We start from the raw sequence: 22,613 nt of genomic DNA, 5'->3' as shown, positions 1-22,613 counted from the left end.
CAGGCAGCTGCCCTGCAGACCAGGGGCCGTCAGAGCCCAGATAGACGATCCCCTGTGAAGAACATGCCTTTGGCGGGGAGGGACCACGCACGTACCCCTCCCCAGGGGCTGTTCGAGGCTGGGGAGGACGGGGGAGGGCATGGTGGCCTCGCATGCTGATCTGAAGCTTGAAGCTGGCATCTGTTTCTCCTCTTGGGTGCAGAGCCCAATCGCTGCTGAACTTGAAAGGAAAAGGCAACATCTGGAGTAGGCTTGAGTCTGGCGAGCAGGCAGCTCCTTCCCCACATCTCCGTGCACCTGCTGCCTCTTTACGGAATTCCTCCTGAGGAATGTGGTGCTGTCCTCTGGTCTTCTCAGAGCCCCAGGACTCTGGCCTGACTCTGTGCTCCACCCCTTGGCCCTTGACCTTCCAGCCTAGGCAGTGACAGCAGCACGGCCTCTTGGGATTGCTGTGAAGTGTGATACTGTACCTGGTGACTTTAGCCAGCACTCCTAGTAAGCACGCAATCAGTGATGGATAAAAATAGATATTATTGTGGAGGAAACCCAGGTAGTTTCTTTGAGGCATCATCTTTGCCCCCATATTACTCTGGTACTTTTTCCTTAAATGGTATTTAATGGAAACTTAAGTTCAGCTCCGAAAGCCTCTTGGGAGTCTCTGCCCTGTGCCCAGCCCAGCACTGCTTGGTGCTAGAAGATGTAAGAGACGTGAAATAAGGAAAATGTGTTACGGCTTTTGCCCCAGTGGAATATCCATTGATGTTGGGGACACACAAGCCCTCAGCCCAGTAAGGTGGCAGGGCAGGTCTAAGGGACAGGTTCCAAGCACTCAGTCCGTCTGGTGTCCCCAAATGAGAGGCATGTGGAAGAGCAGAGAGCAAGTGCGCTGTGATCCGATGGGTGCAGAGTGTTGGGGTCAGCCTTGCGCACCTTGTGCTCAGCAGAACTGCAGTGTCTGGTGAAGTTTAAGAGGCAGGCCACCAAAACAGGGCTCAGGGGCTGAGGCTGGATTACGGCTAGAGTCCCTTCCCGCTTCTGAGGTGGACAGAGGAATAACTTTGTTGAGTGCCTCAGTAAAGCTACTTGCTTTAGTTTGGGAACCACCGAGCCACAGCTTTTTCCTGCAGGACTTTTCAGAGCCTTTAACATACTCGTGTCCTCCTGAGTCCCCCAGGAAAGGAACTGTGATGGGTAGTGGTTGCCCACCTTTTATCAGTAAGCCTTTCAAGGAGCACCTGTCAACACCCTGCACAAGATAGGGTGGGGATACGTGTGGTTTAGGCTGCTAGAAGCGGCACTGGGGCAGTGCCAAGTGAAGCAGCAAAGCAGAGGCCGCCACGAAGGGCGCTCTCCGGTCTGGCGCAGGGCGTGGAGGTGGGGGCTTGGCTGGTAACGATGGAGGCCTGGCTCTGCTCTCTGCGTACAGGGCCAACACATTAGAAGGTGCTCCAGCACTCGAGCAGTGAGGCTGTGGCTCGGGAAAGGCGCGGGCTTCTCCGGAGCCAAGCCACTCACGCACTGCCTCAGGAAGCGCGCACCGCTCTCCAGGTCCATGCTCCTCCCTGGAACGCTGGACAGAGCTTCCTGCCCACGGGGCTCACCCAGGAGGGAAAAGCCTTTGGAGCCACTCACCCAACCCCGGAGAGAACAGGCCTGGTTCCTGGCCATCGCCTCCAAAAAGGGCTCTGACACCTTTTTCTTTTTTTGGTCCAGAAACCCTGTTTCATAGCTTGATCACACGCCTCATCCTTCCAGCTGGCCTCCTAGGATAGAAGCCTGTTTGCAGAAATCTAACCTCGTTCTCAGAGGATTCCTCCGCGGTGAGGGGTGTGGGAAGCCCTGGCTGCCAGCTCTCCAGGCTGAGTGTTGATGCTTTGGAACCAGTGTAGACCCTCCCGAGGTGGCCGCCGTGAGCGGTCTGAAGTGCACACGCAAGCTCTGGTCTGGCTGCAGTATTAGGTTTCCACCGCTTCCAGGATAAGGCCGTGGCTCGAATTATTTTTTTCTGTCTTCTCTGGATCTAATATATGAAATAATGAAGATGTTTATCCCGGTTTTCGTATCCTTAACCCCCACTTCTTTTCCGGATGCTCAAGCCCTCTCCCTCCTCATCCCCATCCGTGTTTCACACCTAGGCCTTCCCTCTCCTGCCTCTTCTCAGTGACCAGGACCTCCCTCCGCAGTCCTCTAAAGGCCCCTGGCATCCCCTCGCAGCAGGAGCTCTACCCGAAGCTGCCTGCGGGTATTTCACTAACCACGGTGAAGTTTACAGGGCCAGCTCCTGGCCTGGGGAACAAACAGGGACCACCTAGGGGACCATTACGGGCTCACACTGTGCAGATGGATGAGGTCCCACCCTTGCGTCCGACGCAGCCTGTCGTAGAACCCCAGGGAAAGGGATGGTTGTGAAACATGCCCTGCCACCTGATTTTCGCTGCTAAGAGGATCGTCTTGTTTGGGTTCTGCTCTGTAGCTCAGGTCGGATGTTGCATATCCCCTTGGGGTGAGTTACTGGCTGCCCTCCACTCCCACCCCGTGTCTTGCAAGTGTTGTATGTGGAGGCCGCCTCTGTCAGCACTAGGTCCTCTTACGTGGATACTTGTTCCAACAAACAGCCATCACGCTGGGCATTTCTGGCCTGGGAAAGAAAGGCCCCGATGAGCTGGGAAGATTAGGGTGGACAGAGCCTGCCTTTGGCTGTGTCACTTCCCTGGCGTCTTTACTGCTTTCCTGTCTGGGACACCCAAGTGTGTCCTGGGCTCATGCAGCTCAAAATAGGGCAGGAAGCGGAGGACAGACCGGCTCTGTGGTGCTCCGAGGCCCTCTGAGTGCCTACGTCTCTTGCTCATTTGTGCGACCACCCATTTGTGGACTGGTGTGACCGGCGGAGACCCAGCTAACTCCTGCCAGGGACTTCATGCTTCCCTTGGGCTCTCAGGACCACTCAGTGCTCACAGTTCTGCAAAGCCCTTCACCAGCTGAAAGGGAGGACACGATGTTAATGAACCTGAGGGAAGTTGGAAGCACTCAAGTTGAAACTGCAGTGTACTGGGTATCCATTGTGTGCAGACGTATTTGTGTGTGTGTGTGTGTGTGTGCATGCGCGCGCAGAGTGTATTTAAACATGTTCCCTCTTCTAGTTCTGAGGCCTAAATGCCTCTTGTGTGTGCGTGTACATGTATGAGAGTTAGATTTTAGTCTAATTGTTTGTTTTTATTAAGATCTGCTGTTGGTCATCTTCATTGATGGCCAGTTGCAGAAAACCTCACTGTGCCTGATCCGAGCAAATCATGACATGATGAAGGGGGTGCGACACTTGTCAGGCCCCCTCAGCCTCCCAGGAGGCGGGGAGGACTCCGTGGTGGATGCACATTCAGGGGGACCTGGAATAAGCAGCAGTTTAGCACACTAGGCCAGAGGCCTTTCCCTCAGTCGGGGCCGAGGCCAGACCCGGAAGCCACCATGGGCTGGCGTTTCCCCCCGTGCTTCACTTCCCCACCAAGATGTGGAGATGGCAGCACGGCTTAAGGGTCTGCTTCTCCCAGAGCCCCATAAACCTGCTACAGAGCTCGAAAACGGATTTTTTTCCTGCATCTTCATCCAGTCTTTCTAAAGAGGCCATGAGGTTGTCCAGGAGAGTGTAAATAGGCCCTGGTCCTGCTTCTCAAAACGATGGCCCCATGTCCCCTGCTTTGCCCCAGGGGTCAGACCACATCACTTGGATCAGAAAAAGGAACCTCCTCATTGCTTGCTTTTGCAAATAGTTTCGCCTGCTCTGTGACTTACCTTCTTACTCTCTTAATATCTTTCACAGAGCAGAAGCTTTACAATTTTAACGAAGTCCAACGTTCAGTTCTTTCTCTCATGAAGAATTTGGTGTTGTGCCTTTGGTGTCGTGTCTAAAAAGTCATCTTTAGGGGAACCCATTGTGGGGGCAGCAGGTTAAGGATCTGACATTGTCTCTGTGGTGGAGTGGGCTCAGTCCCCAACCTGGAGCAGTGGGTTAAGGATCTGGCATTGCCATAGCTACGGCATTGGTTGCAGCTGTGGCTTGGATTCTCTCTCTAGCCCAGGAACTTCATACACCACGGGTATAGCCAAAAAATTAAAAAAAAAAAGTCATCACCAAATTCAACATCATCTAGGTTTTCTTTGTTATTTCTAGGAATTTTATAGTTTGGAGTTTTACATTTAGGTCTTTGATCCATTTTGTGTTAATTTTTGTGAAGGGTGTTAGGTCTGTGTTTAGATTCACTTTTTTTGCATGTGAATTTCAGTTGTTCCAGCACCTTTCGCTGAAACCTTCTCTGCTGCATTGCCTAGGAAACCTCAGTGGTCAGGGAGTCTCACTGTTGTTTCAAGATTTCTCTTTGAAGGATGATATGCAACTTTCATTTCCGCTTCTGGTGTCTGCACATGCATAGGCAAGTTCCCTGTCAGGGGTTCTGTTTTTGCGTGGGCCAGTGGAAGAGCACAAAGCACTACAAAACCTGATTCTGAATTCAGGCAAGGAAAAATGTGTGTCCAAAATTGTGTGTGTGTGTCTGTTATCTCAGACCTTCCATCTGGGCTCATTTTACTTCTTTTTTTTTTTGGTCTTTTTAGGGCCACACCCTTGGCATTATGGAGGTTCCCAGGCTAGGGGTTGAATTGGAGCTATAGCTGCTGACCTACACCAGAGCCGCAGCAATGCCAGATCTGAGCTGCGTCTGCGACCTACGCCACAGCTCACGGCGACGCCAGATCCTTAACCCACTGAGTGAGGCCAGGGATCGAGCCCACAAACTCATGGTTCCTAGTCGGACTCCTTTCTACTGTGCCACAATGGGAACTCCTTATTTTACTTTCGATTGAAGTATATCCTTTAGAATTTCATTTAGTTGAGGTCTTTTGGTGATAAGCTTTCTGAGGCTCTGATTGTTAACATGTCTTTAACTCAGAGTTTTTAGATGTTATTTCTTCAGTGTCTCTTTTCTAGTTTCTTTCTCCTTAGGGAACACAAATTAAACATATGTTAGTGTTTTACTCTATGTTTGATGTTTATTCATCTCACTTATATTTTTCATATCTGTCTTTCTGGATTACTTTCTGGATAATTACTTCTGATCTGTCTTAGGGAACTATCTCCAAGTTAGCTAATTTTCTCTTCAGCTGTATCTCATCTGCTACTCAATTCAGTCACTGAATTTTTTTTGCCTTTTTTTTTTAAGGGCTACACTCGTGGCATATGGAGGTTCCCAGGCTAGGGGTGGAATCAGAGCTACAGCTGCTGTTTACACCACAGCCAGAGCAACTCGGGGTTCGAGCAACCTACACCACAGCTCACGGCAATGCCAGATCCCTGACCCACTGAGTGAGGAGGTCAGGGATGGAAACCGCATCCTCATGGATACTAGTCGGATTCATTTCTGTTGGCCACAGTGGGATCTCCTGGCACTGAATTGTTAATTTCAGTGTTGATGTTTTTTATTTCTAGAAGTTCTGTGTGTTTCTTTTTTGGTGAATCTGGTCATTCTTTATAGTCTCTTGTTTTCTCTTCCTATTCAAAATTTTCTTTAAATATATGTTGTACTTAGTTCTTGTATATTTACCTGAATAACTTCTTTCCCTCCAACTGTATAAGGAATAATTGACAAGTAAAATTATCTATATTTAAAGTGTACAATGTGATGACAATATATATGACGTGATGACCCAGTTTATCTGAATGATTCTAATATCTGATTTTCTTGGATTTTGAGCTGTTGTTTCAAAAGCCTTCTTCTCTCCAAGGCTGCAAAGAAATTCCCTCTTGCTCTTGCTTAGTAGTTTTATGGTTTAATTTTTTACATTTTTACTCTGACCCATTTGGAATTTTTTCTGATGTATAGTGTGGGAGAGGGATCAGCTTAATTTTGTTCCAGATGGTACCCATTTATCTCAACACAATTAATTGAAATTCCGTCTTTTCCCTGGTGATCTGAGATGCTACGTTTACCATACAGGACATTTCTAGATATAATTGGGGCTACTTCTGGACTTTCTTTTCTGTTTCACTGGTCTGTCTAGTTATATGCTTTGTAATATATTTCTCATATCTGGCAGATCTTTCATTATCTTTATTTTTGCAGAAAGTAATTATTTTACAAATAAGTCATTTGTACTGATGATAAAATTCACACGTTCCCAAAGGACATACAGTGAGACGTGCATTTCTCTCCCGGCTCTTCTGCACACCCAGTTCTCCCCCCAGGAGATAAGCAGTGTTATGGTTTCTTTTCTGTTCTTCTAAATCTTCTCCCTTTTCATTTCAAAATAAGGGGTCTAGAAAGTATCATGCCAAAAAAGACTGGCTCACAATAGTGGGTGCTTATGATATGGAAAGACCAACATTTACCTCTCACGTGCCCCGGCGCCCCTGGTGCTCTCAGCCAACCTTGAGTCCTGACTTGAGACTGAAGGTTGGCCTGTCTGGATCCCGGGCCATCGTGGGGCTGCTGTCCCCTGGGATGACTGCTTTGTAGTTCGCACTGCCCGCCACGGCCCCTGGGTGTTTGTCTAATTCTCGAAACCAGGCCAGTGCCTTGGAGAACGTCCCCGCACTTGGATCCTGCATCACCACCTGAATGCTGCAGTGCTTGTTCTCTTGTTTAGTGATTCATCTGCAATGACCTCTTTGCAAAAGAGTTACCAAGCTCTCATCGGGCGCGAGGTGCCGAGCTGGGTGTCGGAAGTCTAAAGCATCATGGTTGATTTCAGCAGACTTGTATTGAGTGCCTCTGATGGGCCAGACATCCCAGGGGACAGATCAGTGACTCCGGGGCTGGGACTGTGCCTTCCCCACCCCTGCTTCATCGCTGTGTTGAAGGGTAAGAAGACCAGTTAGAGGAAGGAGGAATTTCTGGAGGAGGCAGTGTTGGGAATGGCAGATGCCGCTAGGAAACCGGTGAGGATGAGAGCTGGATTTTTAGTGATGCACGAAGGGCATCGTGGATCCGACCTGCCTGAGGAGAGGCAGTGGCAGGACAGTTGCTGGCGGCTAACAGGAAGGCATTGGGAGTGTTTCAAGAGCTGATCTCTCGCTCCTGCCCCAAAAGGGTGTCTCAGCTATACTGTGAAAAGCAGAACAAGTCAGGAGCTGCCCACCTGATTAAAGGAGCAGCAGCCCAGGAGGGGTGTGGGGGCTCCCGGCCCCTCTGAGGATGACCACCAGGAGTGGCTTTAAAAGAGCTGCTCACGGCAAGGAAGAGGAAGTAAGAATGCCACAAGCATCTCTTCTCCCAGTATCTTCCCGTTAAAATATCAGCAACTACTAAAACATATTTATAGCCCCCTTACTTTCTTTCCCTGCCGGAGGGCTTCTGTGTCTAGTCAACCCAGAATAAAATACCCTGAAAGCAAAAAGCCACTCCTCAGAACTGTAAATACGTTCTAGCAAGAAGACAAACGCAAAGGGTCCTAGCCACAGTCAGGCTCCCTCCATCTCCCTGCCTGTCTCCTCCCACCGCCCCCTCCAGGTCTGCTTGCTGGGAAGATGACACAAACGCTGCTGCTTCGGCCAGGCTGCCCGGCCTTCAGCTCCGACCCTGGCTCCCCCCGACCCCCGCCCGATCTTGCTTCCCTCAGCTTCCACCAACCCCCTTCCTTTTTAGACAGGTGCCCTCCATCTAGTGGCTAGAAAGCATGTGTTCCCTGGTACTTCAGGAGGCCTGGAAGGTCTCCAGGGGACGTGTGTCGAACGGGCTTGATAGAAGACACTTTTTAACACCCTCCTTACAGAGGGAGGCTCCTTCTCTGCCAGAGCTCGCATTTCTTGCCCGCAGAACTTCGAGAACCCTGTGGAAACCCAGGGCCTCTGGAAAAGACTAACCTATTGGCTTCCCTTGCTGTCAATGCCCTGATGGATGATCCCTGTAGTAACTGGTAACTGAGGTCTAGGCTTTGGGTAACGTTTCTCTGTGGTCTCCGTTCATCTGGATATTGACTTCTGAAAGTCAGTATCTGCTGTTCATTCTGAAAGTGAAGGTCCTTACCTTGAGTAGCGTTTTCTTTGCCCTCCCCTTTCTGCCCCAGGCAGGCCCTGGCACTCTTCCAGATTACAGTTGTGGTGTTTCAGAGTCTGAATTTGGGGGCAAGGAGGGCAGTGCTTTGAATGCGGGCGGAGGCAGGGCCGTTGAAGCAGTGGAGCACCTGCCATCCTGGCGCGTTTGCTGTGTGTCAGGCACTGGCCGAGCGCTTGACAGCCTGCAAGCCACTGACTCCTCAAACCAGCTACTTTGCTTAGGAGGAACCAGGGGCTCGGTGTGTTTAAATGACTTCTCCAAGGTCACTCAGTGCAGCTCTTCACCTCTAGCGGAGCATTTCCTGGAGGCTCTCACCGGAGCTGAACCTTAGCGGTTAAAAGGAGAGCCGTCCACTTGGCATCTCCTCTGCCTCCTGTGGACATCTCATGGGGGGCGTATACCCGGTCCAAGGCTGGCATCTCTGCTCCACGGAGCCGCAGACTGGCTCAGGAGGCAGATGTGACTCCGGAGAGGGGTGGGCCGTCCCGTATAGGGCGCATGGCCCGGGCGTGCTGCGGCAAGAGACAGCCCCGCGGCCTGGCACACGTGAGGAGGACGGGCTCCTGCACAGCCTCTGACAGGGAGGAGGGGAATCGAGGGCTGTAGGAAGGAGCTGAATGGGCAGAGAGGGGTGACGGTCATTAGAGTGACATGTGCTGGCCTGTAGGGAAGGGGTTGTCCGGTCAGTGGGGGAGATGTTAGCTGTAGCAGCCACAGGACCCTGAGGTCCTGGGGGAGAAGCGTGCAGGTGGCCAGAGGAGGCCTGAGGACTGCCAGGAGGAGAGGGGAGGGTGGTGCCCAGTCAGGCGTGGAGAGGGAGCAAGCAGTCAGTGGCACTGAGGCAGGGCCCGATGCCCCTTCGTGACCCTTTTCGTGAGGGGAGGTGGAATCCTGGGTGACAGAGCTTAGGCAAATCCTCAGACAAGTGCCCTCAGCGTGGGAATCTACTTGGGCTCACAGGGTGGGGCCGGGCTATTAAAGGTGACCCCTGGAGTGACAGCACCTCTGGGGAGCTTCCGTGTTGTGATGCACTCATACTGCTCTAGAGACAGCCAGTCCTGAAGGAACCTAGAAAGGCTTCATGTGCTCAGATCTTTGTCTCCGGAGGCAGGTTGAAGCAGGCTGGGACAGATGTCAAGGCAGGAAGGTGCTTAGGCTACCCAATTGCCAAGGCCAGTGGGATGGCTTATAGCGTAGTTGCCTCTTCTCATTTATGCTGCGTTTCGAGAAATTGTGCACAGGATACACTCCAACAGCGTCCTTGGGTAGAGCGAAATGTCTCCCCAGGATCTGGCTGCCGATGCCACTCCCAGGAGGCAAAGCTGTGCCACATCTCCAAGAATATATGTGACAGCAGGATAGCAAGACACCAGGCGCTGCCTCTGTCCCCACGGAGGGCCGCCCACCAAAGCACTGCTCCGCTCCGGGCTCCCCCCCACCCCCGAAAAGGCCGTCTGGGACCTGGCACCCCGTCAGGGCTCTTTAAACAGGTTTCCTCTTTACACTCTTCAGATCATCGCGTTTCAGCAGACCTCTCGGATTGTTCACCCCTTCCTGAGATGAATTAAGAACAAATGGCTGTGATTTTCCATATCAGAGCAAACTTACATATTTACCATTTCCTTGTAAATTAAAGTCCTTGAAAGCCCGTGAATGGCGGCGGGGTTGGGGTGTGTGTGTGGGGGGGTTAGAGCAGGTCTCTCTGGCCTTCCCCAGGCACCAGTCCTTCCGCCGGCCTCCTGGGGCCCTGCCTTGGGCCGCCCCTGCGGCTGGCTCTGGTCCTGCCCCTGCCTCTCTGCACCCTGCCGAGTCGGACAAAAGCCCCAGACCCCACCCCAAGGCAGAGGCTGCCTGTGGGGCCGCCCTGGGTGCTGGATAATATCAAGACAGGTCTGGCAGCTCCGAGGTTAAGCAGGTTCAAGTGCATTTTTCAAACACATGTAAACTGTTAAGCGTAACAGCAAAGGGGAACCGACCAGGGGAGAAAAGACCAGGTTTTCTGTATTGCTTCCCCTCTTGGCTCTCACGCACATCCATCTGTGTAGCCACTATAGATGGAGGAAGCGGAGGGGAGGAAAGTGTAAGTTTTCTCCCCCTGGCATCAGCCTGCTAGACTCTTGAGAGATAAAGTATATGGTTGCAGCCTCTGTAACCGCAGCTTACCTTTACCGAGCGTTCTAAGCACGTCACTTGGTAACTCGTTCATCCTCACGCGCCAGAGGACAGGTGGCCTCAGTTACCATCCCCGTTACAGAGCGGGAAGGGAAGGGGAGGCTCACCTGGGCTGGCGGGGCCTCACAGCCAAGTGCAGGCGAGCCGGGATGCGCCCCCGGCCTAACCCCGCCGCCGTCCGGGGCTGTGCCCTCTGCGGGAAAAGGACCCAGCAGGTGAGCTTACCTGGAACCGCTAGAGATTCGGGGAAGGAAGTGGAGAGCTTTCCCGAAGGGCAGGGTAGTCGCGCAGCGGGCTGGGTGGGCAGGTTCGATGAAGGTGAGGTTTGCCAGGAATCATAAGCTCTTTTTTGTTAATGTGTATGAGGCAAAATTACTGGTTTTTTATTTTGAAATATGAAAAACAATTAGCGGACTTGGGCAGCTCATATTAAGCTGCATTTCTGTCTTCCTGAGAGACTCTGGGAGCAGACGAGAAATGGGAGGCTGCCTCCTGGACCCCTAACTCATGGGCCCTGAGGAGGGGTCTGTCATCTGGGCTCAACAGCGATGGATGAGTTTGTGTTGGACTTGGAACATGTGCAGCAAAGCAGCAGCAGGTCTCATTCTTAAAAAATACCTTGCCTTCTGCAGCGAAAGTATCAGCTTCACTTGCTGCTGGAGGTTTTATTTTCTCTGTGAAAGCCCTGGTACCCTGGGGCCCTGGGGACAGGCAGCCTGGAGGGCTTTGCTGTGGCCCGCAGGCGAGGCCCCCGGGGCTCCGGGCAGAAGGCCCCGTGGGCTTCAGACCCTGTCTGTCCCTCATCTCCCATCGTCCCTAAAGGTGGGCTGCGGGCTGGCGGGTTCGGGGCTCCCGGGGGAGTTGCAGGCAACCGTGGTGCCGTGAGGACGCGGAAACGCTTAGCAGCCACTCCGATTGGGGTCGACGGGGGTCGGGCCGTCCAGGGCGGTGTGAAACCTGCTGAACTCAAGGCACTGCCCGTGGCAGCCCGATGAATGGGAAGAAGTACAGTAAACAGACTCCCTGTCATGGTGCCGGCTTTGTAGCAAATCATCTGTTTTCTCCTTGGGCTGACGTGAACATTTGCTCTTCTTTGATTTCTGCGTGTTGTTTTCAGTATTTGTTTTGTGAGAAGAGACGCTTCAAACGATTCCGTTGAAGCCTCGACTCTTTTCCTCCGCGAGGCTCGTGTTGAGCGTTTGGCGCGGTCTCCACACGTCACCTGTAAGCTGTTAGGAGGCTCATTCTACAAACCGTGACTTCATCTCCCTAAAGGAAGAGAGGCGGAATGCTTCAGCACACCAGATAGGGTTCGGTCCCAGACGTTTGGGGGGGGGGAAAAAAAAAAGCCTCTAAGCCTTTGGTCTCTGGGTGAACTTGGAAAGCAGGCCTGGCCGAGGTCTTCCCGTTCCGACAGCTGGGCCGACGCTGAGAAGGCTGCCAAGTAACGCCGGTGTTCAAGGCTGTGGGAATTGCGTCGAGCGGCCTTCAGACGACCGTGTTCGTGAGGCGGGGGAACCTGGGGCCCAGGGCTGCCTCTGCCGCGATTGCTGCCCCGAGAGAATCAGGTCGTGTCGCTGGGGCCGGGCCCCCGCGGGCGATGGCCCCAGCGGCTCAGCATTTGCCAGAGACTGGCCCTGGCCGGGCGGGAGCCGGAGACGCTCGGGTGTTTTGCCAATTAGATCTTAACACAAGCAAAAAGATCTTAAAAAAGCTGGCGAGCTCAGCGGCCGGCCGGCGTAGCTCATGGGTCCACCTGTGCGCTTTGCAGTGCGTGCAACGGGGGAGCCTCGCCCCGCTGAGCGGCCTCCTCAGAGCTGACCCCACATGCTTCGAGCCCCAAACCACAGTCCCCTTGGTGGTGGCTGGTAACAAAATCAGAATGTCGCTGGCCGGGAGGACTTGGTTTGTGGGGGTGGAGAACCCGGCGAGGGGTCTGTTTCTTCTCCCCCTGACTGCTCTTGCCCAGTTCGCTCCTGTGGTTTCTTATGGATTCCGTTTGTTCTGGCTAGAAGCTCCGGGGCTGTGGTTCCTGCGGACTCCCTCTGAGGGGGGATCCAAGCGGGGAGCGCTGAAAACCGAGGAGGAAAGAATTTGTGTCTGTAGGTGTGGTGCTTTCCTGGTTCTCTTAATCAGAATCCCTTTTCTCTTAAAACAGCCAGAGGCAAAAAAAAAGAAAAAAAAAATTGAGAGATGCAGAAAGCCTTCTAAAATACGGGATGCATCAAGTGCAGGAGCCCCTCCCGATGGGAAGGCTTGGGTTCCGTTCATGTTGAGGCACAGCTGAAGCTGTCTCCGACCTAGCCCAGGAGGCGGCTCCCCTGGCCGGTGTGCTGAGGGGCCAGTCCCCATGGACAGGGGGGTGCAGCGGCAGGAGCCCAGGCCCAGCTGAGCCTAGGGCTTCGGCGAGTCTTGCCATCATTTGCAGAGCCGAGGATCTGTTACTAGGAAGGAAACTTCAGCAGGAAATCTCCTTCGGTGGTGGTGGCGTGTGCCCTGCTCCAGTTCCTCAGCGCTCAGCACCTCTCTCCCGCCTGAGGGCAGACCTGCCCCGGAGCGCGGGATGGGAACGGAGCCGTCTTGCTGAGTGGCTGGCATTTTGCACCTCTCCTTTCCCCCTGCAGCAGGCAGCCCTCCTTTGCCAGGAAAGCCTTTCCAATTCCCATTTCTAAAACTGGACTGAGGATGGGAGGGGGCGTGTGGGGTATGACCGAACCCTTGGCAAGAGGCGTGCTGGCGCTCTGCGTTCCTGCTTTTATTCTCAGCTGGAGTACGTGCTCCATCTTTCTGGGCTCTTGTCAACTGCTCCAGCCCTGTGCCTGCCGCAGTGCAGGGGAGGGGCGGAGCGTGGAACACACTTCTCATAAAAGGTGTGTCTCTGAGGTGCTCTGTCTTGTGTATCCCTTGCCAAAGGAGTTGCTATGGTAACTCTCCATCTGCAGAACACGCAGGAGTAAACAGAAGATAAAGCTCTTGCCCAGCTAGTCAAGGTGGGAGTCCCTGCCCTGCTTTGTTTCCCCACTAGACACAGCTTCCGCCCTCCCCACGCAGCTGAGGGTCCGCTCTCAGAGGGTGGGGGTGGGAGGGCCACTCTTCTTGGCCCTAGCAGATCAAAGGTGACCTGAGGTTTTGCAAAAAGGGAGTCCTGGATTTTCTGGCTCCTTGGTGGAGAGAGTAGAGGAATGACCCAGGAATGATAATCAGCCCAGCTCTTTCCAAGGAGCTGGAACTCTCCTCATCCGACTCCACACAGCTCCCCAGCCCCTCTGTGTCCACCTCATGGTCACCCTTAGGGGGGCCCGGTCAGGTGTCGCAGGCTGGATTAGCAGTAAGTGAGCACAGTACTTGAAATTTCCCAAATGGAAAAACTCAGGCTGCTGGAAATTTCAACCGCAGTGTGAGTGTGTGCCTAGGAGTGGGCTGGGGTGGGGCTGGTGGAAGTTCAGGGAGTTCCTGGAGAATCGGTCTGCAGATTTCTCAGCCGTGGGTGCTACTTAGAGGTCACCGCGTTGCTTTACCTCCTTGTGTTCCATACTGCCTGTCCCTTGCGCCATCGGAGGCCCAGACACTTGGAGTTCTGGTGACCCTTCTCCCCACCCAGGTCTCTGCATTCATCCTCACTACCTTCTTTACACACACACACCCACCCACCCAACACAGCGTTTCCCAAAATAAAAAGACCACATCCCTTTCCCCGCCACCCCCTGCCAACGGCCACTGTGCCTTTTTGAGGCGAGAACCTCCACCCATGCTCCAGGCAGGAAGAGGAAGCAGGCCACCTCCAGTTTCCCCAGAAACCGTAATTTCAAACGATCTTTTTGCCAGAGGGGTGGGCTCGGCACCGCTGCGGGCGTCTCTCTGTCTCCCTTTTTCATGAGGGCCAGGTAAAGCTTTCTGCACATGTTCAGGGGCAAAGGTTATAAGGCGCCAGCCTCCTGTGCCTTCTGGTTTGAAGGTACTGCTGGCCCTTTGTTTCCCTTAGCCTTAAAGGGAAGAACACTGGGGAGGTGACGGGGTGGTGGAGGCCAGGAAGCCAGCCAAGTGGGCTGCGGCTCAGTGGTGCCAGCGGCCCCTCTGCAGCCTTCCTGCCACAGGGGCTGGCTGCTGCGGGCTTTCCTTCCTGTGCCCTTGCTCCCAGGGTCTGGGCTCCTGGTGGGTCAGGCTCCTGTTTTGCTTCCCCTCAGGGGGTGCATTGGATGTAATGTTGCAGATGTGTTGCGTCCACTGTGAACAGGAGAGAATAGAGGCTGCACTGGGCCCATTTCTGCATCCATGGCCCTTGGACACAGGGTGTTCAGGCCCTTTTTGCTTGGCCACATTGGGTCCGTCTCCCCTGGAACACAGCCGTCGTCAGTCCTAGGGAAGCTTCAGTGGAATCGTCAGATGGGGCTGTCCTCAGGCTCTGTGGGCGACAGCTCTGTTGGGACGACAGGGCGAGCGTGGGAAAGGTACGGATAATCTCTCTTCTCTCACCCAGGAGTCACTCACATGTGACATTCAAAGTGAAGCGCCCCGATGGCCTGGGAGCATCAAGCAGGCAGGGCCTCAGGGCGCCTCAGGTGTCCTGTATCATCAGGGTAGTGATTACTGAGTAAATGAATTAATTCTTCCTTACTTGGATTTAGGGGCCCCTCCTGATCCAGGTGTGAGTAGCCAAGCCGTTTTCCAGCTTTACTCACAGGGCAGCTTTTGCGTTGGGTTCAGCTGTTAGTACCTTAACAGTGTAAAGCATGTAATTATTATAAATTTTAAAGACACGATTTTCACATAGCTAGAATTTTTTCCCTAGTTATTTTATAATAATTTCAGTTTTGACTTTGCCAGAGACATCTAGTGTTGACAACATAACTAGGAATGTTATAAATCCTTCAGTACCAAGAAGGGATGAGGCTTGAGTTGAGCCTAGAAGGCTCGTGGCCATCCCAGGAAGGGCTGTGGCCTGGATGGAATTGCAGAAGCCGGGGTGTAAGATACACTCGGGATCGCCTGCATCTCTCATCAAGAAAGTGGAGTGAGAGTGATGAGGTTCACAGGTGCCAAGAGAACTTGGCCACCAAGGAGAAAAAACTCTCTTGCCTAGGGGCACGTCCTCATTTCCCCATCTTCAGCACTGTGCTAAGACCCTGCCCCAAAGGACTGGTCCATCAACTATAGGTTTAGCACCAACTGTAGGTCAGGCTCCTATTCCAGGTTTTTTTTTTTTTTAGAAAAATGTCAAACATATGGGATGCTCAAAGTGGAATTCTCGGACATCTTACTCTTTTACCTCATACCTGGATTGAACAACTGTTAGTGTTTCACCACATTTGTTTTCCTCTGTAGATTTTTTTTCAGAATTATTTGGGAGTCAACTGTAGGCATCAAGACCCTTTACCCCTAAATACTTCAGCACGTGTCTCCCGAGGATGGGCTGTTCCCCTCGCAGGGTCCTGCCATTATCACAGCCAAGAAAACGAACAGTTCCCTTGTGTCTAATAGCCAGTCTGTATTCAGATCTCCTCCTCTGTCTCCAGAGCGACTTTTATAGCGTTGCTTGCAATTGCGATCCTATTAAGGATTGACACCTTGTGTCTGACTGTTAGGTCTGTTTAGCCTCTTTTAATCTGCTACACCTCACCTCTTGTGTGTTTCTGTGGCATTGATTTTGTAAGGGGTCCATTCATAGCCTTCTGCTTTTGAACCTGAGTGTGCAGACGGTCCCCATTGAGGCCATCAACTAAAATGTACTAAGTAATATGCCACCTCCCCCTTAAACCTGTTGCTCCAGATGCCCGGTTCAGTCCCAGGGGCCACACTGCCAGCTCCATGGGGTTGGTGCTGGTGACATCTGGAGCGCTGACTGCAGGCTGCCCTGTTCTGGGAAACCGGTTCAAATCTCAGCTCTCCCACTTTTCCCTGATGGCTTCATCCAGGCGTCCTTTCTCTTTGCTAAGCCTCAGTGTCTTCGTGTCCTCAACACAGGGATTGGACTGGGGGCCTCCTAGTTCTGCCCAGCTTTGCCTCGCAACACTTCTGTGACTTGACTAAGTGTTGTCAGGCAGACCTCCTGCAGCTCTAGCTCAGGGCAGGCAGCTGCTTCAGGAAGCCATTGCCTGCTCACCATCCTGGCACCAAGAACAGGGGGTCTGGGAGGATACAGACAGGGCTCTGATGCTCTGACATGATCGCATGCCCTCCCCTCTGTTCCACAGCGGAGATTCTGGAACTAGCTGGCAACGCAGCAAGAGACAACAAGAAGGGCCGGGTCACCCCCCGACACATCCTGCTGGCCGTGGCCAACGACGAAGAGCTCAATCAGGTATGGGGCTGTCCTCTGCCTCCTGACCCCGACACTCCAGCAGGGAGTCTCGCTGCCCGAGAAGTGAACTGTCTGTCCAGAGGAGGGTGGGGGGAGGCTGGCTGTCATGGGTGTGAACTGCGTCTTGGACTCTTAGCGGCTTCCCTGTCCCTCTCGGCAGTTTTCCCCCAAGGCTTTATTGGTTGGGGGGAAAAGACACAAGGCATTTGGCTCTCCTTGGAAGAAAGATGTTTTGGAAACTCCACCCGCGCGAGGGACCCTGAAGACTTGCTCCCTGTGTAGTGAGCCAGGGTCCTGTCAGCATCCTTGTAGGTGCCAGGGCGGAGGGCGCTCTGCCAACCAGAAGCAAGCACGTGGTTGGGCAGGGCTGACTTCTTGAAGGTCAGGGACGGGGTGGTCTGGCTCACCATCTGCTACTTTGGTTTTCCTGCAAGCTGCTAAAAGGAGTCACCATAGCCAGCGGAGGGGTGTTACCGAACATCCACCCGGAGTTGCTAGCGAAGAAACGAGGATCCAAAGGGAAGTTGGAAGCCATCATCACGCCACCCCCAGCCAAAAAGGCCAAGTCTCCGTCCCAGAAGAAGCCCGTGTCTAAGAAAACAGGCGGCAAGAAGGGGGCCCGGAAATCCAAGGTGTGTACGCGATCGGGCAGGGAGGCATGGGGCGGGGCTGGACAGGTGCAGGCAGGTAGGGTCACGAGAGTTCCGCTTGCTGCTGAGGGCTCATCCCTCTGGCAGGGGATCGGGGGAGGACTTGGGAACATGTGGAGCTGATGGCAGAGGGTGAGTCCGGCTCAAACGGCCAGCCTCTGGATACAGGTCGGGGGACTCGATTTCTATAGGAAAGGGGGCTGTGGGGAGGTGCTGGGGCAGGTGGCCTCAGGCAAGAGGGAGCCGGTGCCCGCACTTCCAGGGGATGCCCATGTGCGTGGGGAGGGACCTGTGTGTGCAGGGGCTTCCTTGTTCGAGGGACAGCAGTGGAGTCCTGTCTGGAGCTGTCGGCTGCCCACTCGCCCTTGCTGAGCTCAGAGCCATTGTCGTGTTGCCATGGCTGCACGTTCTCCTCTGAGCCTCTGCCAGGAGGGATGGTTCAGACCGTTTGCCCTTGGAAACGACTGCCTTGTTAAGGAGGAGAGTAGATGCATTAGACTCTGCTTGGATCGAGGCTGGGTCACAGGAGCTGAAATCTTGTGGGCAGTGAAACCCTCTCGTAAGTGTGATCCAGTGTCTTCTCAGAGGGGGGAAGCCCAGCGAATCCCGAGCCAGGACCTCCCTAGTTCCCGCTCAGGAGGGCCACGCCTGTGAATGGTCACACTCACCTGAGACACCAGGGTGACAGGGACGCAAGTCCTCTGTTCCTTCCTCACTGGGCCCTGCCCCTCAGCTGCTGTTGCAGACTCCAGGGCCAGCAAACTGGCAACAGAGTCCAAGCTCTGTGTTTAATAACAGGGAATCTTAAGGCGGACACAGCCTGCCTTGCCCCGGGGTGTCCCCTCAGGGGTCATCCTCCTGGCCTCCAGCCTGTTTGTAAGACCCCTGGTAATAACCCTTTGGAAGTGCTGCGTGGGGTCTAATGGCAGGGTCAGTGTCAGGGCCTTCTTACCAGAGCCCAAAGCCTTCTCAGAGTGAGATGGCGAGGACTCCTTCCCGGGATAGGTCCAGGAGCACAGACCCGGAGCCACTCCCCAGCCCACCTTCCTGGCATGTCCCCTCTGTGCCCACCCCAAGGTCAGGCAGGCCTCCACCGCATTGCAGGGGGGCACCTTCTCTGACATCTACCCTCCCATCCACACTGTGGGCAGGCTCTCTTTAGTTGAGGTGGAAGAGGCAGTGTTTCTTGTATACCCTTCTGGGTGTGGATGCAGTTCCCTGAAAACTGCAACATTGAAATTCCTCTTGCCAGCAGGCCCCCACCCCACCAGGCCCCGAATCACTCCCTGCTCTTTGAGAGAGAACCCTGATACTGAAGAGTGTCTCGGAAGTTATTTCCAGACACAGCGCTCCACCTGGCTCACGAGTCCTGGAGGAGGCTTGGGGCAGGCGGGGATTTCACAGACGGCTCCGCTCCTCATTGCTGCTAACTATAAAAGTGGCAGATCAACCTGTTTCTTTTTTCCTTTATAACATTTACATTTGAGGGGAGGAGCAGGACGGGAAAGGCAGGGGGAGTGTGCCTGTGCACCCCTCTTTTAGTGTTCAGAACGAAGGTGAAGATGCCAAATCCATCATCTCTGGATCGTGGGCCTCAGGGAGCTCTCTGCGCAGAGCAGGGCATTGGTGCTTGGCAGGCGCTGGGGGCAGCAGGGCCGAACTGCGTCCCTCCATGTGGCCTTCGTGCATGCTGGCTAGAGCCTGGCCTTGTTCATGTGGGCTGCTGCCTGTTGATGTGTGAGCATCTCTCCAGCTCCATTGTCTCCGACAACCTTGGGTTGACCTGGCTCTGTGTCAACCCCGTCTTCCGCATTTGTTTTTGCCCCTTGACTTTCTGAACTGCCCAGCTTACCACACACTAGGAATGCCTCTTCTTTCTTTTAGGACTTGAAATGTAGTGTGTGTGTGTGTCTTTAGCATCTAGTAGCTATATTTGGAACTCAGTGTTTCTAATAACCATATGCCAATAATCACTCGAACACTCAACTTTTCCCTTGATTACAAAAGCAGGAAGTCTGTTATGGTGGTCTGTTTTTCTTCCACACAATAAAACACATTGTCTGCTTACTGTACCAGTATTTGGCTAACATTAAACCCTGGGGGAAGCTGAAATTGGAACCGTGAACAGCTAATTTTCAAAACATTTGTTTAATGTAAATTGTGGTGTCAGCTCCCAGAAACAGCAGAGAACCCTGCATCTCCAGATTTAAGTGGAATGTTCTGAAAATAACCTTTCCAGAGACATGCAGAAAAAGCCTGAGTAACATGCTAAAGTACTTGTAGTGAAAGGGAGTTGGTATTTTTCAAGTGTCAACACTTGAATTCCAAATCATAATTTCTCCCCCAATTCTATGTAATTGGAAGGTTTTGAAAGTCTCCGGTTGTGACAGCTGAGTTGGCTAGCGTGGAAACTGCTGGAAAAGGCAGCTCAACCCACCCGGGGCGGGGAGTCCCGGCCCTGGCAGTGTCTTAGGCTTCCTCCTTCCTACTTAGGTGGCCTCAGGCCGGTCTGTGCCTCAGTTTATCCCCTGCCGTGAAACGATGGGGTCCATTCCAGCCTTACAGTTCAGTGTTTCTAGTGAATATCTTCATGATGTGTTTGGGTGATACATGTCAGAGTTTGGAGAAAAAAGTATGTGGTAATAAAATGGCGCTGATACCACAGCCCTCTGGCTTCTTCCCAGAGCAGTCTCTGGGCGAGCTTTCATGTACTCTTTCTGAAAGGCTGTGCACATAAAAGCACATGGGTACTTAAAGCCTCCTTCCCCATCTGGTTGGAATTCATATATATGTGTGTGTGTGTGTGTGTGTGTGTGTGTACGTAGTTCCTGTCGTGGCTCAGCAGAGACAAATCTGACTAGTACCCATGAGGACTCGGGTTTGATCCCTGGCCTTGCTCAGTGGGTGGGTATGTGTGTGTGTGTGTGTGTGTGTGTGTGTGTGTGTACGTAGTTCCTGTCGTGGCTCAGCAGAGACAAATCTGACTAGTACCCATGAGGATTCGGGTTTGATCCCTGGCCTTGCTCAGTGGGTTAAGAATCCGGCATTGCCATGAGCTGTTGTGTAGGTCACAGACATGGCTTGGATCCCCGAGTGTCTGTGGCATAGGCCGGCAGCCACAGCTCTGATTTGACCCCTATCCTAGGAACCTCCATGTGCCCTGAGTGCGGCCCTAAAAAGATAAAAGATTAATAAAAAAAAAAAGCATAGATCATATTACCCACTGTTTTGGCAGTATGGTGTTAGTAGGTATGGGTGCCAGCCTACCTGGCTTTATACTGCAGTCCTGCTAACTCCTGGCTGTGTGATGTTGGGAAGTGACTTCACTTCTCTGATATCTCAGTGTCCTCACCCGTAAAGTGGGGTATAACACAGGGGGGTTGGAGGCTTAAAGAGAATTCTTGTGAAGTGCCTACGGCACTGCAAGCTGCTGCTCTCACTGCCTTGGCAGCTCTTTCTCACCCTGGCGTGTGGGGCCACTTGAGCATCGCATGGTAGGACTCTGGTACTGATACACTGTGCAGAACCAGTGTACCCAGCCCTCTGCCGATCGTTGCTCGTGTCCACTCTGACAGACAGCGCTGCAGCAACCATCACTGTGTGTGGATCTCCTTGCTCAAGTGCAAGTGTGTCTGTAGGAGAAAGTCTTCAAGGTGGGCTTGCTGAGGAAGACAGTCCTTTTTAATTTTGGCTGTTATTCCCATATGTAGCATATTATCCCATTAAGAAATTTCTTTTTTTTTGTTTTGGAGTTTTTTTATGATTTTATCTTTTATTTATTTATTTATTGTTATTTCCCCAACACATTTTTTTTTTTCACAGCATGGGGATACAATTATACATAACATGTATACATACTTTTTTCTGCCATTATGATGCTCCATCGTAAGTATCTAGACATAGTTCTCAGTACTACACAGCAGAATCTCATTGTTAATACATTCCAAAAGCAATAGTTTGCATCCATTTACTGCAAGCTCCCAGTCCATCCCACCCCCTCCCCCTCTCCCTGGGCAACCACAAGTCTATTCTCCAAGCCCATGATTTTCTTTTCTGTGGAAAGGTTCATTTGTGCTGTGTATTAGATTCTGGATGTAAGTGATATCATATGGTATTTGTCTTTCTCTTTCTGACTGACTTCACTCAGTATGAGACTCTATCCATGTTGCTGCAAATGGCATTATTTCATTCTTTTTTTATGGCTGAGTAGTATTCCATTGTGTATATATACCACATCTTCCTAATCCAGTTGTCTGTTGATGGACATTTGGGTTGTTTGCATATCTTGGCTATTGTGAATAGAGCTGCAGTGAACATATGGGTGCATGTGTCTCTTTTAAGGAAAGCTCTGTCCGGATATATGCCCAAGAGTGGGATTGCTGGGTTGTATGGTAGTTCTATGTATAGATTTCTAAAGTATCTCCATACCGTTCTCCATAGTGCTTGTACCATTTTACATTCCCACCAACAGTGCAGGAAGGTTCCCTTTTCTCTACACCCCCTCCAGCATTTGTTATTTGTGGACTTATTAATGATGGCCATTCTGACTGGTGTGAGGTGGTATCTTGTGGTAGTTTTGATTTGTGTTTCTGTAATAATCAGGGATTTTGAGCATTTTTTCATGTGCTTGTTGACCATCTGTACATCTTCCTTGGAAAAATGTCTATTCAGGTCTTTTGCCCATTTTTCCATTGGGTTGTTAGTTTTTTTGCTTTTGAGTTGTATAAGCTATTTGTATATTTTAGAAATTAAGCCCTTGTCCATTGCATCGTTTGAAACTATTTTCTCCCATTCTGTAAGCTGTCTTTTTGTTTTCTTTTAGGTTTCCTATACTCCAATGTACAGCATATTATCCCATTAAGAAATTTCTTTTCTTTCTTTCTTTTTTTTTTTTTGGAATTTTCCATTACATTTCAAAGGTGGCCTTATTCTTTTCACTTTTGACACTGAGTTGCTTGAAGGACATCCACTCAATCCATGTTTGTTGCGTCTACTTGTGCTCCTTGCACTTCCTGGTAGGGAGGGTTCAGCACCTCAGCACTCAGTGAGCTCTGGTCTAGTGAGGGAGGCAGAGTCATGACAGAAGGTGGGTGAGCAGGTGCTTTGACCAAAAAAAGTGGAGTGACAGCATGGCAGTGCCGTCTTACATAGTTGCCAGGTGAGGCTGCTCTGGTAACGTGACACGAGTAGAGACCTGAGGGAGATAGGTATCTGGGCATTCAAGTGACTGAGAGGAAAGAGCTTTTGGCACAGGATGGGCGCGTGTCTGGCTCCTCCGAGGGAGAACACAACAGGCCTTTACGTGGTGTCCCTGACGTTTCTGTAACACGAATGCCTTTGGCAGTCAGAGGAGCCTGGGGAGCCTTCTCAAGATCAGGTTTTCAAATGCATAAAATACCAGAGATTCAAAGGACATCATTTATACCTAAATCTCCCAGGTTAACTCTCCTC

The 22,613-nt window shown here is 52.1% G+C and overlaps 1 protein-coding gene across 10 annotated transcripts in view; it reads left to right on the top strand.

Moving 5' to 3' along the window:
• LOC125126364 (core histone macro-H2A.1) overlaps nucleotides 1-22,613 on the top strand; it is an 89,061-nt gene that overhangs the window by 14,842 nt on the left and 51,606 nt on the right. For all 10 annotated transcript variants that reach the window (XR_007134611.1, XR_007134612.1, XM_047778671.1 and 7 more), the window contains 2 exons: nucleotides 16,406-16,512; nucleotides 16,947-17,144. Coding sequence is in view for 8 of the 10 variants with exons in the window: in XM_047778671.1 (XP_047634627.1) it covers nucleotides 16,406-16,512; nucleotides 16,947-17,144 (305 nt within the window). In the remaining 2 variants the exon portion in view is untranslated. The remainder of the gene's footprint in view (nucleotides 1-16,405; nucleotides 16,513-16,946; nucleotides 17,145-22,613) is intronic.

The sequence above is a fragment of the Phacochoerus africanus genome, chromosome 4, assembly GCF_016906955.1.
Source record: "Phacochoerus africanus isolate WHEZ1 chromosome 4, ROS_Pafr_v1, whole genome shotgun sequence".
NCBI classification, from domain to species: Eukaryota; Metazoa; Chordata; class Mammalia; order Artiodactyla; family Suidae; genus Phacochoerus; species Phacochoerus africanus.
Note: the sequence above shows the minus strand (reverse complement) of the source record. Positions and strands in the feature narration are given on the sequence as shown.